This window comes from Hippoglossus hippoglossus, chromosome 23 (assembly GCF_009819705.1).
Source record: "Hippoglossus hippoglossus isolate fHipHip1 chromosome 23, fHipHip1.pri, whole genome shotgun sequence".
Classification (NCBI taxonomy): domain Eukaryota; kingdom Metazoa; phylum Chordata; class Actinopteri; order Pleuronectiformes; family Pleuronectidae; genus Hippoglossus; species Hippoglossus hippoglossus.
The window spans coordinates 234,825-254,642 of record NC_047173.1 but is presented as its reverse complement, the minus strand read 5'-3'; the positions used below and the strand labels follow the sequence as shown (position 1 = coordinate 254,642).

Below are 19,818 nucleotides of genomic sequence, written 5' to 3'. Positions count from 1 at the left end.
GCACAACTAAGCTGTTGGTTTTAATGTAAATGATGAAGTGGATCAATAATCTGGCTTCAGTTCACCACCTCACGACTGCATCGCCACTTTCCCGTCTCCAAAATATTTGTACGCATGGGTCAGAATTTGCGTGGAAATGCGCAAATTTTCCCATCAAGTTGGTTTTATAAATCCCAACGTTTGCGTGACAAGTTGCGTAGGTACTTTTCAGGCCCTGTTTTGTGCGTACGCAATGGTTATAAATGAGACCCCTGGTCTGTATGTGATACACAGCAACAAAGCATGTTTGGTAGACACGGTAAGTATTAAAGAATCTGCAATGCATCATGTCCCATCATGATGCCACGCATATAGTAAATATAGCATTGATTGCTGAAAAAGTATGTGCATGCTCAGAGGACAATTACCACACAATTAAATATAAGTAAAAACACAAACATTTAAAACAAATCAAGACTCTGAGTGCTTACTTAATAAGAGGCTTGCAGCAGAGGACCAGGGCGTCATAGAGCACGCACACTCCAAACACTGTGATGCCTGTCTCCTTGATCAGCATGGCGCAGGTGCCCAGCAACAAACTGACAATCAGAGAACACGCTGACATGGTGGAGGGCAGAGAGTCCTCTGAGACACACACACCCACACTTCTGAGAGAAAGAAAAAAGAACGACAAAATGCATCATATGGAATATATATATATATCTTCTGTCATCCTATGTATAGGATGACAGAAGATTCCGCCGAATCACAGAGATAAGTAATGATTTATTTATATCTTTAAATCTGAGATCATCCCAAAAATAAAGTCAAACCCCCATTCATGCTCACATTCACAACTAAGGTAATTTGTGTCTCTAATTAACCTGCATGTCTTTGGACTGTGGCAGGAAGCAGCGGTATCAAGAGCAACAGGGATAGGGAGAATGTGCAAACTCCTGAAATATGCAAACTATCAAAATCATTCTTAATTTGACAAACTCTGATTTAAATCATGTACTTTAAAATAACCAAGGAGGAAATTCTGAACAGGCATAACCACCTCTTTATATACAGTCTATGATAACCACACACTGTAGGAGGTTGATGAATGTTGCCAACCATCACACAACCTTATATGATCATCTTTTGTAGCAGCCAAATACCTGCTAATGAAAAACTATATTATCTTGTCTGCATGGTAAACATATCTTCATCAGTTTCTCCGGCAGACTAATATCTAATATCCTATACCTGTGTGTATTACAGAGTCATCTTACCTAACATAGGAAAGAAAAGTCAGCAAGAACAGCAGACAGGCCAAAACATCAGCCCTGCCCACAACACCAGACACCTGTAACACACAAACATTTCAGAGATTACTCACATGTGGGACAGTGAGGATATACAGCTGGATGTCCTTGTGGAGCCCATTATTTTTGCTACACTTTAGTGAGATGCACAACTTAAGCTGCTGCTGTAATAAATTATAAGTATTCTGCTTAATTACTGACAGAACCTAGCCCACACTTCTTAGTGTAAGAAGTAAGAAGTGAGACATTTCCCAACCCGTCTTCCTTCAACTGAAATTGCCATCCCCAAACTTGGCATTGTTGGCAGGGTCACTTGTGTGAGAGGATATCTGGAACTCAACGCTGTAAGCAAAGACAGAAAGCTAGAGTCTGGGACTCTAACCTCAACCTCCCCATCAAACAGGGTAGGCCTGAAGCCTGAGGGCCAGAGCTGCTAACCGCTGTGATCCATTTTACCGGGTGGCTGACATCTTTCTGGTGAGTGTAATTAAGGAATATTCTCGCCACAAATAGGGTGTGTTGTTTTGAATACTGCTGTAGAATAATTCATTGCATTCTTGCATTGTGTTTATTTTTAAAATGGCGGATGACCGATGAGAGTCACTAGAGCAGGTAGACGCTTGATTACAAGGAAAGTAATCAAAGGCTGATCACCGGAAAGTAATCATAGGAAAAAGGTAGTCACTTGACTACAGGAGCATAGTCTTGGGCTGATCACTGTTGGAATAGACCTAAATAAATTAAACAAAATGAGATAAATAAAGAGTATTTGTTCTGGAGTACTATTATTATTATTATTATTATTTACAACTGAGAAGTGGAGTGCAACATTTTATAGGATAAATAGAATAGTACTATTATTATAACAAACAAAGAGGAAGAAAAAGGAGTTCTGAGTTCAGTGAACTGCGACCCAAACTAGAAATAGAGTTTTAATTTTGTGTTTGAATTCTATATCTAAAAGAAAACTAATATTTGCAGGTAATTTTCAAATCATTGTAATTTCTAAAGCACGGGAAAACAAAGCTTTTAAAAGAACTTCTAATTCCTTAAATTATAAATCTCTAAATAAAATAATTACTCTCGAATACACCAGACTCTATATCCTAAATTAAAATGTCAGAGGAAAAAATGAGAGCATGGGTAAAAATCCAAAGAATAATACACCTATAATTACTCGATCATTTATACATCATTACCAGTTATGCTAAAGAGAGCACTGACCAACTTGGCATATTGATTCAGGGATGTGGCTTTCCCATGGCAGTTTTAACATAAGACAATACAAATTTTCAATCAATCCAATTTTATCTGTATAGCCCATATTCACAATTTGTCTCATAGGGCCTTAACAAGGTGCGACATCCTCTTCCCCTAATCCTCAATGAGAGAAGGAAAAACTACAACAACAAAATGTATAAACCTCAGAGAGAGACACCTGTGAGGGATTTCTCTCCCAGGATGAACAGAAGTGCAATATATGTCGCGTGTACAAATATTTACAACACTGATTAGAAGAAACTATTTTTAACATAATGGAAAGGTGCTGCAATGTTTACAGTGTTTATACAGAATAAATTATCAGTTAGAGATTAAGGGAGCAGCAATGACAATTAAATGGAGGAGTTATTGCCAGTAATGGTAGAATATGTGAGTAGGCATATTGTATGTCAAGCAGTCTTGTTGTAATCATAGTCTGCCACCATGATCACATTCCACCACCACAATCAGCTGAAACCACTATCACAATCCACCATCATGATTCACCATCACTATCAGCATCCACATCACAATCCATGATCAGCTGCCACCACGATCACGATCCACCATCACGATCTCTGATTCACCGTCATGATCTATGGTCACGATCACAATGTACGATCCACAATTGATGAAACATTAATGTGATGAAGAGGGAGAAGAGGGAAGTCAAACTCCATGCGTCATGTGTCCCCCGACAATCAAGGCTACAGCAGCATAACTAAGATACAGCCTGGACCAGCTCTAACTATAAGACTTATAAAAAATAAGGTTTTAAGCCTACTCTGGGCTCTGGCTCCTACTCTACCTTTAGAGACTTTGGGGCTGACAAGTAAGCCTAAATTCAGAGGCAGGGCTCTAGGGGGGTGATATGGTACTATGAGCTCTTTAAGGTATGATTGTGCCATATTATAAAGGGCTTTGGAGGTGAGGAGGATCATTTTTAATTCCTATTCTAAATTTAACAGGAAGCCAGTGTAGTGAAGCTAATACAGGAGAAATGTGGTCTCTTTTCTTGGTTCTTGTCAAAATACCTGCCTGCAGCATTTTGGACAAGCTGCAGAGTCTTTATAATATATAATAATAATACATTTGATTTATACAGCACCTTCATACAATGCAGCTCAAAGTGCCTTTAAAGACTTACTGGTGGAGTCTGGTAATAAGGAATACCATAATCAGGTCTTTGACACAAAAAAGGCGTGGACAAATTTTCCTGCATCATTTTAAGACAGGAAGTGCCTGATTTTTTAAATGTTACGCAAGTGAAATAAGGCAGTCCTAGAAATTTGATTTAAATGAGAATAAAGGGACAAATCATGATCAAAGATAACTTCCACATTTTTCAGCTTCCTGGCTGAAACTGCTGAAAACACTGGCTTGAGTGGTTTTGAGCAGATGTTCATGCAGTTCACCAAATGCTGTGATTGTGGAAAGCAGCAATGTGAAACGCTACTGCACCATTCAAACCCAGATTTAAAATCCTGATAGGACAAGCGAGAGCTCACTTCTCTCCATTGAACAAGGAAAGCTACTACACATCCAACGACCAAACCAACCCTGACAGTGTGTGTCTCTTTGCCCTTGAAGAAGTAGACAGTCAAACACTAATGTAATGTTAGCTCTGTATCACCGGCGTTAGGTGAATGGTGCTAACCACTCAGAGGACATTAAATACCATTGTGTGGTCACCGCAGCCCGCAGCACACTCCAGAGACAACTCCCGGTGCTCTCTCCAGTTAGCGATGTTAATACAGGTCTTTGCCCTTTCAGTATTTTGTTATCTTCTTTCAGTTAGCTGTAGTCTGTGGTGCTTCAGCATTTGGTGGGCCACTGGAAACTGAATCATAGGCCATGGTCATCCTCCGATAGTATAAGGCAGAGGAATAATTACATTATCTTATTTGAGATGTAAGCGGTGATGTTTCCAAAGGTTTTAATAACCCTAAGGACTGCGTTTAAAAAATGTATATATATATATATCTATATATATATATATGTAAATATGTACTTTTTAACTTTCAATTACTTAATTTTTCAAACCAACTTCAGTCCAGATCATAAACTAAAAAACACTTCCCTCTCAGCAACCTTACTGGACAAAAAAATACCACTCCTTAAAACTATATAAAACAATATATATATAATATAATTTTTCACTTCAATGACTTAATTCTTTTAACCAACTTCAGTCCTGATCATAAATACCAAATATTAATTAATTTTCAATATTTTAACCCTTTAAATAACTGTTTTAAAAGCGCAATCGTAAAAAATGTTATATTAAACACACAAAAAAGTAATACTTTCCATAACTACGTGATAATGAGATTATATTTGGAGATTTTAGGACCCAACAGCTCCTAACAAAGGTTAGCTGACAGGGAGACGTCCCTGTTCACTGTCCCGCTAAGAAAAGATGTTCCGTGATAAGGGCGAAACATTTATGAATGGTGGTCCCCGGTTTGATGACCCCCGCAGCTAACCAGACAGGCACTGGTAGTGGTGCTGCAGGCCCAGAGCCTAGCAGCTGTTAACATCTACCTGTTCAGGTGGATGTTTGTGTTTTGTCGCATAAAAAACAACAACTAGTTAATGACTTAATTTTATTAACCAACATCAGTCCTGAACACAAATTAATTTTTACTTATTTTGAAATGTATTTATTAATATTATCTTTCATTTCGAATTACTTATTTTTTAGCCAACTTAAATAATACAAACAATGTGTCATATAAAAAACAAACACATAATTTCAGTTGCAAACATTAGGTTTATGGGTTTCATTATACAGAAACAGTGCCACTCCCAGACACCAGAAAAAAAGCATGTATTTTACCTATATGCCAAAGATGGGGAAAATGGGTCAATATGATGTTAATATTAAAAATATATATCTGAAGCCAGCACCTCAGAATGAAAGCATAAAACTTGGAATAAATTATTTTATGCTCTAATATTAGTGGGATCCCCAAAATATTTTTTGGCATGAAGGTGCAAAAAGGTAATATTTTCATTACGCTATGAAAAATAACTCTCGATAGGAAATGAGGTTGAAATATTGAAATTATCACAAAAAGAGGCACCTTTTGGAAAATGTTAGCCACATTCATAAACGATGCCAATATTATTCATAAAAACAACTGAAAAAGCCAAAAATGTACCAAGGGTGCTTTGAATGGCTCGAAAAAAGAGGATTAGCATAACGTTAGCAAATAATGCTGATGGGACTGGGTTAGAGTTGGATTGCCACGAAACAGGAAGTTGTTGTAACTTCAGTGTACAACATCCAATCTGCACCAATCTTCACACGTTACCGTGTCAGACAGCTAACCCTAACCCATCGAACCCCTCAGAGTGCAGCCCTGCCATCTCCTCCTGCTCTCTATACATTGACTAAGTTTACAAATTCTTAGTTTACCCGTTGTCCCATCACACTGTCTGTGTGTTGTGTGTGTTTGACAGCGAGAGAGAGAGGAAAAGAGCAAGCGGCTGATGAATGCGCGAGCTGCTCTGAAGAAAGATTTGAACTCTTTAGGAAAGTATCGATCATTATGTGATGATCAGTGTTGATATTGTGTGCGTCATTTCAAGTAAATCAATGTTTAAACTGTAGCGAGTCAGAGACATCAGTTTTGAGTCTGAGAGAGAGAGGAGAGAGAGAGAGAGACGAGAGAGAGAGAGAGAGAGAGAGAGAGAGACAGAGAGCAGCGGAGTCAGTGTGTGCAAGTGTTGTTACTTTTCCCTCAGGTTCCTGACTATCATAAATAAGCTACACAATTCTTTTATATAATCAACTACTCATAGTGATGAATTGTCATGGTTATGACTCTGAACTATTTATTCTTGTTTGAAGAGTGTTTTCAGTTTGATTATACCCTGCCTGATAAAGACCAGTTATTTTTGAAAACTGAACTCTGAGTTGTACTATTGGGTCCCAGGTCTAGTACGAAACCTTACAGTACGAACTGGCCTGGACATGGACCCAGCCGACTCTGATCCATGGCACAACACTATTAAAGCGCATGGAGACTGGATCACGAGACAAGCCGAGGAATTATGGAGCCTGGAGGAAAACCTCGCTGATACCAGTAACCAGCATACCCAGATGCTAACATTGTTTGGTGAGCAATTTACCTTTCCTCACCAAGCATGTTCACAGACTCCATGAAACTCATGTTCGCGGTGAAGCAGTGTGAAGACCGACGTCTGCCGTGGCTGCCTCCCACTCCACAGCTGCCGAGGCTTCGTATGCTCCCGTTTCCTCATCCGCCATGGCTTCCAGCGGCCCCATGATAAGACTCTCCCGTCCGGAGAGATTCTCTGGTGACTCAGGTGACTGCCGTTCCTTTTTAACCCAGTGTGAACTCCATTTTGGACTGCAGGCTGCAGTTTTTTTCCCACCGACCGGATCGCCTTCATCATCTCCCATCTCAGCGGACCGGGCGGAGACGTGGGCCACGGCAGAATGGAGCCGCAGATCACCGGTGTGGTTAGAACCTATTGACTTTTTTCTAAAACTCTCACTAGTATTTTCCAACGTGTATCTCCGGGAAGAGGCGGCACGAGCATTGTTAACCTCCGTCAGGGTCAACAGAATGCCACAGACTTCGCCATTGAGTTCCGTACGTTAGCAGCAGTTAGCGGCTGGAACCAGTTAGCACTTTTCTACGCTTTTCTTCATGGTCTGGCTCCTCATTTAAAAGACCTAGCTAGCTCTTCTTGATCTGCCCCGAAGGACTTAGATTCATTGATTGCTGTCGCCATTCGCATCGATAAGAGAATGTTGGACCGTGAGAGAGAGAGATCTAGAACTGCACTGTTTTCTCCTGCTCTACATCGACCTACGCCAGATCCTACGCCTACCCCTGTGACAACAGTCAACCGCTCCTCTAACCATACACCTATCACGGAGGAGACCGTAGAACCTATGCAACTAGGACGCACATGTCAGTGGAGGAATGCCGACGTCGCCTCCAGGAAGGCAGATGCTTCTACTGCGGACAGCCTGGACATCTTCTCGCCTTGTGTCCGCTAAAAGATCGGGCTCACCATTGACGAGGGCTTTTGGTGAGCCAAACCCACATTAACTTTAATCCCTCACATTCCAAGGTACGGTAACTGTGTCCAGACTGCTTCCTCACTCACTGTCTGCCAGCGCCCCTGGCTGGACGCTTACTATGGCAAGTCACGCACCAATCTCAGCCAGTAAGGTAGCGTTCCCTGATGACCCCCACCGAGCAGGTTCGTTTTTCGACTTTTATATCCCCAGCAATACCTGTTAGTTTTTGGATAACCCTGGCTCAAGTTCCACAACCCCCGCATAGGACTGGGAGACAGGTCGGGTGGTGAAGTGGGGGAACTAAGTGTGTCAAGGATTGTTTTGTACTCATGCCAAGCCTGAATCCATTCTGTGTGACAATGTCTATGATAATCATGTTAATGACTGTGTATCCGAACATTAACCCAAGTACCCTAAGAACTATCTAGACCCCTTAAGGAGGTCTTTAACAAGGCCCGAGCCACCCCTCTTCCTCCTCACAGACCCTACGACTGCTCCATTGACCTTCTGCCAGGGACGAGTCCACCCCAAGGCCGTCTCTATTCCCTGTCTTCCCCTGAGCAGGTAACCCAGGACCAGTATGTAGCGAGTCTCTGGCGGCAGGAATAATCAGACCTCCTTGTCTCCGGCTGGAGCTGGATTCTTCTTTGTAGGCAAGAAGGATGGTTCGCTTCGCCCCGTGCATCGACTACAGAGGACTCAACGAGATCACGGTTTTAAGAACAGATACACTCTTCCTCTAATGGCATCTGTCTTTGAACTGTTGAAGGGCGCCAAGGTTTTCACCAAACTCGATTTAAGGAACGCTTGTCACCTGGTTAGAATCAGAGAAGACGATGAGTGGAAAACAGCCTTTCAACACATTCCAGTAGTCACTATGAGTATTTGGTGATGCCTTTTGGCCTTACTAATGCGCCTGCAGTTTTCAAAGCTTTGGTCAATGACGTACTGAGAGATATGCTTAACCGATTTGTTTTTGTATATCTGGATGACATTCTCATATTTTCCCCTGATGAAAAGACTCACGTTCACCAATGTCCGCCAAGTGCTACAGAGACTCCTTGAGTACCAACTTTATGTTAAGGCTGAAAAATGTGAATTTCATGTCTCCACCACATCATTCTTAGGTTTTGTTATAGCTGAGGGTGAAGTAAAAATGGATCCCAGTAAGATCCAGGCGGTTGCTGATTGGCCAGTGCCAAGCAATCGCAAACACGTACAACGGTTTTTTCGGCTTTGCTAATTTCTACAGACGTTTCATAAGAAATTTTAGCACATTTTAGCGGCTACTCCTCTCCATGCTCTCACCTCTACCAGGGTCTCCTTCAGCTGGATCAGGCCTTCAAGGAGCTGAAAAACGCTTCACTCAAGCCCCCATTCTCATATTGCCCGGCTCCACATCTCAGTTCATTGTAGAGGTGGATGCCTCGGATGTAGGTGTTGGAGCAGTCCTATCACACAGGGCAGTGTCTGATAATAAAGTTCATCCGTGTGCGTTTCTGTCTAGAAAACTGTCCAACGCCGAAGGGAACTACGATGTGGGGGGCCGAGAGCTACTCGCCATTAAAGATTGCCCTGGAGGAGTGGGAGACACTGGTTTGGAGGGTGCTGAGCTTCCTTTTCTGGTTTGGACCTACCACAAAAATCTTGAGTACCTTCGTTCTGCCAAAAGACTGAAACCCAGACAAGCAAGATGGCACCTCTTGTTTAACCGGTTCAATTTTATTGTTACATATCGCCCAGGTTCTAAAAATGTCAAGCCAGATGCCCTGTCTCATATTTTTTATCCCGACTCTTCTCCCAAGGCTCCCGTTCCAGTCCTCCCTTCTAATTGTGTGGTGGGGGCAATCTCCTGGGAGGTAGAGGAGAGAGTGATTGGTGCCCAAGAGAACCTACAGGTTCCTGATGCCTGCCCCGACAATCGCCTGTTTGTGACTCCTCAGCTTCGTTCCGAGGTAATCCACTGGTGTCATACCTCTTCTCTTGCCTGTCATCCAGGAATCAAGCACACCTTATTCAGGGTCAGGCAACGTTTCTAGTGGCCTAGCACGGAAAAGGAGATCAAGGAGTATGTGTTGGCCTGCCCTACCTGTGCTCCAACCCAGACAACTTCTAATGTTGTATATTGATCCTTCAATGATCCCGCAGTTGTGTTAATCACTTTCTGCCTTACATTGTATAGTTGAATGCACTTATTGTCGCTTTGGATAAAAGGTAAATGAAATATAATGAAATGTAATTGTCTTGTCTCCATTTGGTTTTAGAAACAGTAAATGTTTATTGGGTCATGGTGGAAATATAATATATAACCTTGCCCTTTATACATTAGGTTACATTATTATATAATACAAAACAGGGGCGGCGTTATGCATGTCCTCCGTCACTCTCTCTCTGTCCCCCCTTCACAGCTTACTCTTCGTCCTATCCATTAAAGCCAATAAAAAGCCCTCCCAAAAATCCAAAAAAAATGTATAACTAAAACATTTTACAAAATAACTAGATTTGCAAGCAAGTACGAGTGGGCCCTCGCCTGGCGACGGGGGGGAAGCGAAGTGACGTGACGAGGTCGCTGATGTCAAAGTATAAAACATGATGCTTCCTGTCACAGCTAGGGGGTGCTATGACTATTGTAGTATATTTGCATAAAGATGCATTCAGGGCATGACTTTTATCACACATAGTAAGTTTGACAGCGATTGGAGCAAAGAAATGGAAGTTACAGCTACTTGAAGTTGCATGGCGAGACATGGAATTTCTCCGCTATGCCATGGACACGCCCCCTGATGAAAAGTTTAATTGTATGGCATCACCAACTCCTATAGGCTCTCCTAACTACATTTCAAATGCATCAGGTAAACGGGAAAGACACAGCACACCAAAATGTAAAACATGACATTTCCTTTTACAGCGAGGGGCTCTATGAAATGTTTGTTGTACATGTGAAATGTTAGGCAGATTGGACAATATACATGGACATTATAAGCACTTCCTCTTTTATTATCGAAATTCCCCAACATAATAATCAAGGCAATCCCAATAGGGTCCTTGCTTGCAACTGTCACTGCTTGGGCCCTAATAATCGAATTAAAAACAATCGGGTCCTTGCACTGTCAGTGATCAGGCCCTAATAATCACAGCAATCCCAATAGGGTCCTCGCAGCTTTTGCCGCTCAGGCCCTAATAATAATAATAATAATAATAATAATAATCTGATCAAAAACAATGGGGTCCTTGCACTTGTTCCAGACATGGCCTGCCCCTTTAAGGAAAGTGGCCAGTGTGTGACGTAGTGCACCTGGGTGTTGTGGGAAAAGGTGCTAAAATATGTGGATAACATAAAGTGAATGACCACTGAGAGCGTGATGAGAGTGTTGCTCCTGCTGTACAGAGAGAAAATAAAGTGGCCGCGTTAAAAAGTAAAGAATCGACTCCTCCTCCTTCTTCAGTGGTCCGGACGGCTGGTTACCGGCCAGACAGCGAGCCAAATAACCAGTGAGCTCCCAACTACGGTTCGGAGCCGAGATACTGCCCAGAAAAGGTAACACTGGGGGCTCGTCCGGGATCACTTCAAGGAAAGTTTGGAGCGGATTAACGGAGGAGATGGCAGCGCTCAGAGGTACACCAGCATGAATCCGTTCCTGGTGGACATTAAAGAGGCTGCCCGGGTTAACGCGGACATCGTTAACCAGGCAAACGGTGGATACGCCGGGCATGGCTACAGCACTAAGTAATTTGCCACAACTGTTCTGGGGTGGGGCATATACAGAGGAACTGCCCTTCTCCCCGTAAACCCAAACGATCTGCACCTAGAGCCAGCACAGCTCCGGTTCCTGACTCAGGTACAGTGGTCACATGCACCAAAGGCTCAGAAGACGACATGAGTATTCCAATACGGATATATGGACTTGAAACTATGTGCTCTGGCTAGACTCTGGCGCTCGGAGGAATGTACTGCCCCTTCGTCATTTCAATGCCATCCCTAATGAATCCAGACCTCAAATCCAGCCATCCACCATACAAGTTCTGCAGGGCATCGGTCCTGAGGGTCTGACAGTCCAGAGGGAAGTCAACCTGCCAGTGCAAGCCGGCGGCAGAGTTACAAAGGTGAACTTTATTATGGCAGACACAGCTAATAACATGGAAGTTATCCTGGGGCACCCTTTCCTGCTGCAGGCACAGCCCACTTGGATTATGGTCACAGAGAAATCAGCCTCTTCGGTGAGAAGATACCTCGCTTTAAGCCCAGCCCACAGCCTGAGGTGCACATTGTCAGAGTAGCCCGCACCACAATGTTGGAGTCTGGGCGTGGGTATATAGTGCCGGGCACCGCCCGACACCGCCATACAGCAGCTGGAGATATGATGTTGACCGTGTCCTGGTGGCCCGCGTCGTTGTTCAGACCCAGCAACCCACTAACATCCCCATCAGAGTCTATAATCCTGGCCCCGCACCTATCACCCTGAAGAGAGGGGCAGTTGCCGGGGTTCTCCAGCCAGCAGAGGTGTTAGGGGAGCTGGATCCCCAACCGACTAAGGCCTGAGCGGCACCTGAGCCCAATGACCCCCCATCTACTTACGTACCCAGCCACCTACAGGACCTGTATGCTGAGAGCTGTGCCCGCCTCTCTGAGGAAGACCGAGTCAGGCTAGCTGGCATATTACAGTCGTATGGAGATGTCTTCTCTACTGGAGCTACAGACCTTGGCCGCACTAGCCTAGTGCAGCATGATATACTGACCACCTCAGGGCCACCTGAAAAACAGGCACCACGCAGGATGGCCAGAGACAAACAGATTGCAGCAGATCAACAAGTGCAACAGAGCCTAGAGACTGGAGTAGCACGACCCAGCAACAGCAGCTGGGCTGCACCAATTGTAATGGTAAAGAAGAAGGACCAAAGCACACAACTATGTGTGGATTATAGACCCCTCAATGAAAGGACTATTAAGGATACTTATCCCTTGCCACGTATCCAGGACAGGTTGGACACTCTTTCCACCACCAAGTACTTCAGTACACTGGACTTAACATCAGGCTACTGGCAGGTAGAGTTGACACCAAGAGCCCGTAAAGCTGCAGATTTCTGCACCCGCAAAGGATTATTCGAATGGAACCATCAAAGTGCTGCCTTTTCCAGGAAAAGGTGGCCTATCTGGGGCACATTGTCACGGAAGCCAGTGTAGTGAAGCTAATACAGGAGAAATGTGGTCTCTTTTCTTGGTTCTTGTCAGGACACGTGCTGCAGCATTTTGGACAAGCTGCAGAGTCTTTAACGACTTACTGCTGGAGCCTGATAATAAGGAATTACAATAATCAAGTCTGGATGTAACAAAGGCGTGGACTATTTTTTCTGTATCTTTTTGAGAAAGGACATGTCTGATTTTTGAGATTTTAGGCAAGTGAAAGAAGGCGGTCCTAGAAATTAGTTTTAAGTGAGAATTAAAGGACAAATCGGCAATGTCGTCTAGCGCAGCTATATCATTAGATAATGTATCTCTAAGGTGTTTAGGGCCAAGTATTAGAGCCTCTGTTTTATCTGAGTTTAATAAGAGAAAATTGCGGGTCATCCAGGTTTTTATGTCCTTGAGACATGCTTGGAGTTTAGTTAATTGATTACATTGTTCAGGTGTTATTGACAAGTATAACTGGGTGTCATCCGCATAGCAGTGGAAATTTACAGAGTGTGTCCTGATAATGTTTCCTAGTGGAAGCATATATAATGAGTATATAATATGTATTTTTGGGGCTTTTTATCAGCTTTAATGAATAGGACAGAGTCATATATAGAGGGGATAGAGTGTGGGAGGACATGCATGAATGGTCGTGGGTCGGAATCAAACCCAGGCCTCTGCGGGTTGCCTCATTACATTACATTACATTACATGTCATTTTGCCACGTTTTAACCCCCTCTCTACCCCCTCTACCACGTTTCTTATTTTAAAGCTGACCCAGTTCTTAACAGGCTGTGTGTCGCATACTCACGGCTTCAGTGTGGACAGGGTGCACAGCAAAGAGGAGTGCTGTGATGAAAGCCAAACGCGAGTCTTCAAACACACAGCTTTTACATGTGTGCATGAGCAGGCAGGTTACAGCGCAGTGGAAACACACATTGACCATATGGAAATACAGAGGTGTCATTCCGCCCAACAGGATGTTCAACCTGACAGACAAGAGAAAGAAATATTCAGCACTGTGGGTTGAAACAACAGACTGTTTAAAAGTGATTTGGTCATTGTAAAAGAGTACAGTCAGTATCACCCATTGTTCAATATATCCTTATACACATATGGAGACAAAAACATATCAACCTTATCTAAACAATCATCCAGCAATCCAGCAGCTGTGGCTCAGGGGGTAGAGCGGGTTGTCCACTAACCAGAGATGGATGCATGTTGAAGTGTCCTTGGGCAAGATACTAAACCCCAAATTATCCCTGGCATTTGGTAGTGTATGAATGATGTATGCTAGAGAAAAACAGAGAAAGTGTTGGACATGGGTGCACTTTATGAATGTGTGTGTGAATGGGTGAATGGCAAAACTGTACTGAGAAGCATTATTAGTGGTCATAAAGACTGGAAAAGCGCTATATAAATACAGACCATATTACCATTTCCTGGATGAAGTGAGTCTTATTCCTGAACATGAATTTCAAACGCTCATCACCTAATCACCTCCTGCAACCCCTGCTTTCCTTCCAGTCTTCGCCAGATCGTTCTGTCCACTACAGTGGTAGCTACGGCTGACATTAGCTCTATGTTACCTTGCCTGTGCTCGTACCTAACTTCTTGTTTCCCTCTGTTCAGAACCATCCCAGCCTGCCAGCTCCTGATCAACACCACTTGCAAACCTGTCCACTGTCAGCCGTCTTCAATATTCCCCTCTCTTGCCTGCTGAAGCCACTGGATCCCTCACTGCCACTCCACTGCTATTCTACATGCATCCTGTGAATCCCACCATTATTAACCATTTCAATAAACTGTTAAACTGCATCCTCAAGTCTGGGTCCGAATCTCCATTGAGAGTAACAGCATTGCATAACGACAGAATGTCAGATTCCTGACACAAGATGACATGCTGCTCAAGATCTTCAAGCATCTCATCTCTCAGTGAGACGTTAGGTTCCTGTGTCCACTATGTGACACTAGAGAACATGCCCTTCACATGCATTTTGTAGCTGAGTGTCACATGTAGACAAAACCATGAAAATGTCATGTTAATGAAATGATGATGATGTTGTAACATGAGGCATATTTCCTGTTTCCAGTAGGTGGCACTATGACACATTGGCATGTAGATCAGGTGGCACTATGAAACATTGGCATGTAGATCAGGGTGCATGTACTTGCACGATTAGTGGCCAACGGCTGGTTGTGGCAATGGACCTTGGACATCCCAAATGGACCCAAATCTACTGGAAAGAATGAGAGTCTAAGGCTTACAGCAACACAGATTGCAAATTAATGATGAGTCATCTGTGCGAACCAAAGTTAACCACGGTGTTCCACAGGGCTCTGTGCTCGGCCCAATTTTATTCTCATTATATATGCTTCCACTAGGAAACATTATCAGGACACACTGTAAATTTCCACTGCTATGCGGATGACACTGAGTTATACTTGTCAATAAATCCAGAACAGTGTAATCAATTAACTAAACTCCAAGCATGTCTTAAGGACATAAAAACCTGGATGAACGGCAATTTTCTCTTATTGAACTCAGATAAAACAGAGGTTCTAATACTTGGCCCTAAACACCTTAGAGATACATTATCTAATGATATAGCTGCGCTAGACGACATTGCCCTTGCTTCCAATGAAACAGTCAGGAACTTGGGAGGGATCTTCGATCCTGATTTGTCCTTTAATTTGCACTTAAAACAAATTTCTAGGACCGCCTTCTGTCCTGTCTCAAAAAGATGCAAAAAAACTAGTCCACGCCTTTGTTACATCCAGACTTGATTATTGTAATTCCTTATTATCAGGCTCCAACAGTAAGTCGTTAAAGACTCTGCAGCTTGTCCAAAATGCTGCAGCACGTGTCCTGACAAGAACCAGGAAAAGAGACCACATTTCTCCAGTATTAGCTTCGCTACACTGGCTTCCAGTTTAATCTAGAATAGAGTTTAAAATTATCCTCCTCACCTTCAAGGCCCTTAATAGTTTGGCACCATTATACCTCAAAGAGCTGATAGTACCATATTAACCCACTAGAGCACTGCGCTCCCAGAATTCAGGCTTACTTGTCGTCCCTAAAGTCTCTAAAAGTAGAGAAGGAGCCAGAGCTTTCAGCTATCAAGCTCCTCTCCTATGGAATCATCTCCCACTTTCAGTTCGGGAGGCAGACACCATCTGTACGTTTAAGAGTAGGCTAAAAACCTTCCCCGGAGTCCCTTTGCCTTATCGTCCACAGATCCAGGGCCACGGCTGCGGCCACATCGTGGATTATGATCTGTGGATCGCGTATCAGAGATCGTAATGGTGGATCCAGTATGGCGGATTCTGTATCGTGCTGGCTGATCGTGACAATAATGGCGGATTCTGTATCGTGTTGGCATCTGACAATGGTGGTGGACCACGATCGAGGTGGCAGCTGATGATGGATCCTAATGGCGGCAGTGGACAATGACTGTGGACTATAGTGGCATCCGATCTTGATGGTGGATCATGATCTTGCTGGCTGCTGACCATAGACTATGATTACAACAAGACTGCTTGATATATAGTATTTCTCCTCGGATCCTCGACCGTTACTGACAATAATCTATCAATTCACTGACCTCCAGTTATGCTTCAAAATGTTTTTCTTATCAATGCTGCTAAAACCCTTATCTTGGTGATGTTCTCCTTTACACTTGACATCTATTGCACTTGTGTCCGTCCTGGGAGAGGGATCCCTCACATGTGGCTCTCTCTGAGGTTTCTACCTTCTTTTTACCCTGTTAAAAGGGTTTTAGTAGTTTTTCCTTACTCTTGTTGAGGGTTAAGGGCAGAGGATGTCCCACCCTGTTAAAGCCCTATGAGACAAATTGTGATTTGTGAATATGGGCTATACAAATAAAATTTGATTGATTGATTGACAGAACAAAACAAACGAATTTGGCCGATTAGAATAAACAAAGGCTATGTCAATGAGCATGTTTTCTTTGTTTGTAATTGTAATATAAATAAGAATTCTAAGAGGATTGTCGTTTATCCTTAGTATAAGTTAATGTGATCTAATTGTGCTACCTAAAAACAAGAATTAAAAAAATGCCATTGTCAATTCTTCAAACAGAAAAAACCAACAGAAAAAAAACATAAAATGCTGTGGTGTCTTCAAATAGCGCCGCCCAAATACACACACACACACAGGCCCTGGGGCCCCGCCCCCACTCACTCGCTCAGAGCGACACACAGTGAGATAAGAGGAGCGTTCACTGTAAGCAGCCGGTAAGTGACTTTGTTGAAGAGCAGTGGAAACAGTGAAAATACAGAGTTTCTCTCTTGTCCAGAGTTCATGAGACTGCATTTAAACACCACGAAAAATGACTCGTCAACATGTTGTGCTCAGTACCAAACGAGACGTGACGTGAACAGCAGGACTAAGTGTTAAAGTGACCAGAACGACTCAGATTCATGATCCGACAACCATCGATTAATAAACAAACACATTATCATAAGTTTGTCATCTAAATCATCCCAATAAAAAATGGAAAAAATTAACGTGAACTAGATCATTTTTGGAATTGTGAACTTAGTTGAAAATTAAAAAATTAACAATTGAACTAGTTCATTTTCATGTGCATGAACTGAACTTTGAAGTAGTTATTTTTAAGTGTGAACCGGTACAACACTGGGTATTGCTTTGTGAGGTGACCAGAAAAAAAAAAAATTATGCAAATGTTGGTAATGCAATGAGACAATGTCTAGCTGACTTGAGTTTATTTACCCATTAAACAGGTAACCTTAGCCTTCATCGCAACAATTGCCCCCCCTTAGAAATTTGTCCAAGTCCAACACTGTCCAAGTGTCTGTAAACCCCAACATTCAAATTCAACATATGCTGCGTCATTTACACCACGTTTTTAGCCTAAATGTCCTCTGATATCCTCCTCTGGAACCGCGTACATGTTCGCACGCACACACCGGAAACCCCACCAACAAGCTCTCTTCCAAAGGCACGTGCGGGGTTCGCGTCAGCATCACTACTTTCGGTCGCGGACCTTTCGACTAAAAACATGGTGTAAATCACACTGTTTCGAGTCGAATTTAAATGGTTTACAGACACTTGGATGACACATCAGGAGTAGTGTGGGGGCATTTTATGGGGTTTTTTCTGTTGTTTTTACGTTTGAAGAATTGGTCAAAATTTACTTCTATTGTATTGCAACACTGTTTATCCCTAAAACTGTTAAAGTGTTTTGTGGACTCAAACACTTTACTCACCCCTCCATCGGCATAGTGGTTAGTAGAAAATGAGTGACTTTTCATTTTTGGGTGAACTATCCCATTAACACGTGAACTTTCTCGTTTTGAGTAAAGAATTGCTTTGTCAACTGTTTGGCCTTAAATCTGACTGGGCATTTCTGTCTAATGTGGTGACACTGTGTTAATCCAATCAGGTGTGATGTTAAGGAATGTTTAGCTTGAATCAGTTTTAAATTGGGTGTGAGGCTGCAAAAGCTGTATGACGTCAGCGTCAACTGCATGTTTACATAGCATTCATACCGTGGTTAGTAAGGGTTCTACTCACCTCAGTTCAATATAATTAACAGTACGGTTACACTACCATTTTTGGAGGTTCAGGGTGAGATGAAAAGAGCGTCAACTTACTTGAAGGAGAGGATGCAGAGCGGTCTGTAGGACTTGTGGCTCGTATTGTCCGCCATCATTTTGCCCCAGAAGTCGTTGCTGAAGATGTTTATTAGGCTTGAGCCCGGTCTGACGTCCGGGTTGTTGATGATAGCCCAAACATCGTCGTGCACTAACTCCCCGCGGAGAGAGTTGCAGTAGCACAGGACACACAGGGCTGTCAACACAACATAGCGACCCGCAGCGCTCATAGCCTCCGGTTGCACGATCACCCGCGGCTGCCGGCGGCCTTTCTTCTGCGGTTCCGGTGCTGTCAAGTCGCGCATGGCCTCTCCTGCAGCTCGGCTGGACTGAGGCTGAAGCATGTAGCACCGGTGTTTACGTCAACTTCGCCCAGCAGGTAGCAACTGTATGTGCTGTGGACAGAGGGGACTGCGTGGATCATCGACTGTTGTGTTGATGCATTGTGCTGTCTTCATGTACGCGGTGGAACGTCGGACTAACTCCGGTCTAGTCTAACGTTCTACTTGTAATTTTTTCCTTTCAATGCAAAATCATAATTTCTGTATTTTATTTCATATTATAATTATATAATGTGTATTTACTTCAATTTAAATATAATTTGGTATATATGGACGATTGGTTTAATTGCTTATTATTAACATAGCAATTTTCTTGGTCTCAAAATAAAAAACTATTGTGCGTGAAAGTTAATTCATTACCTTGAAATGTCATTTCACAAAACAAATCTTAAATCAATGTTCTTAGTTGTTCAGCTTTCAAATGGTCTGTATTTATAAAGCTTTCAAATGTTCTTCCTCCGCACAGATTTGCGTAGGAAGTTGTACTAAGTGTTTATTATTGTTCATTATAGCACAAACATACTGACGTAAAAAAATATATTATATTACACAATAGCATCAGAATTACTTTTCAGTTAAAAGAGCAGCCACAAGAGGTTCTCTAAAATGAGGAAAATACTGGGATTGGAAAATCTAATTTCATTTTCATTTCATAAAAAAAAAAAAGTATTTTATGTGGGAAGGGTGGATGGAAGAGGATCTTAGAATTTGGATTTCCAATTATGAATGCTGGACAAATGGCATTGTTGAGCTGTGAGGTTTGGATTTACGAGTTTATGAAAGCACCTGAATGCGGCAAAGTCAACTCGCCAACGGAGCATGCGCAGCAGGACGCTGCCTCTTCATGCGGACCAAAACATCAGCAGCAGATATTTAATGCACCCTGGCACATAGTACAATGACCGAAACTGGTCAAATAAATAATAAAAACTGAAATTAATATATTACTGAGTAAAATAAAAATAATTATAATAATCCACTTTCACCTCATGTGGGCGGCCTTGGGTTTCCACCTCCAAGTTTAGGTCATCTGCCATATGGGCCTGGGAGCCTGA

The 19,818-nt window shown here is 42.7% G+C and overlaps 1 protein-coding gene across 6 annotated transcripts in view; it reads right to left on the bottom strand.

The window, feature by feature from the left end:
• The window catches only part of tmtc1 (transmembrane O-mannosyltransferase targeting cadherins 1), a 90,461-nt gene extending 71,579 nt beyond the window's left edge, over nucleotides 1-18,882 (bottom strand). For all 6 annotated transcript variants that reach the window (XM_034578699.1, XM_034578701.1, XM_034578702.1 and 3 more), the window contains exons 1-4: nucleotides 18,423-18,882; nucleotides 13,594-13,771; nucleotides 1,257-1,330; nucleotides 471-647 (exon numbers count right to left, since the gene is read on the bottom strand). In XM_034578699.1, the coding sequence (XP_034434590.1) occupies nucleotides 471-647; nucleotides 1,257-1,330; nucleotides 13,594-13,771; nucleotides 18,423-18,766 (773 nt within the window). In that variant the 5' untranslated portion in view covers nucleotides 18,767-18,882. The remainder of the gene's footprint in view (nucleotides 1-470; nucleotides 648-1,256; nucleotides 1,331-13,593; nucleotides 13,772-18,422) is intronic.
• Nucleotides 18,883-19,818: the final 936 nt, after the last annotated feature.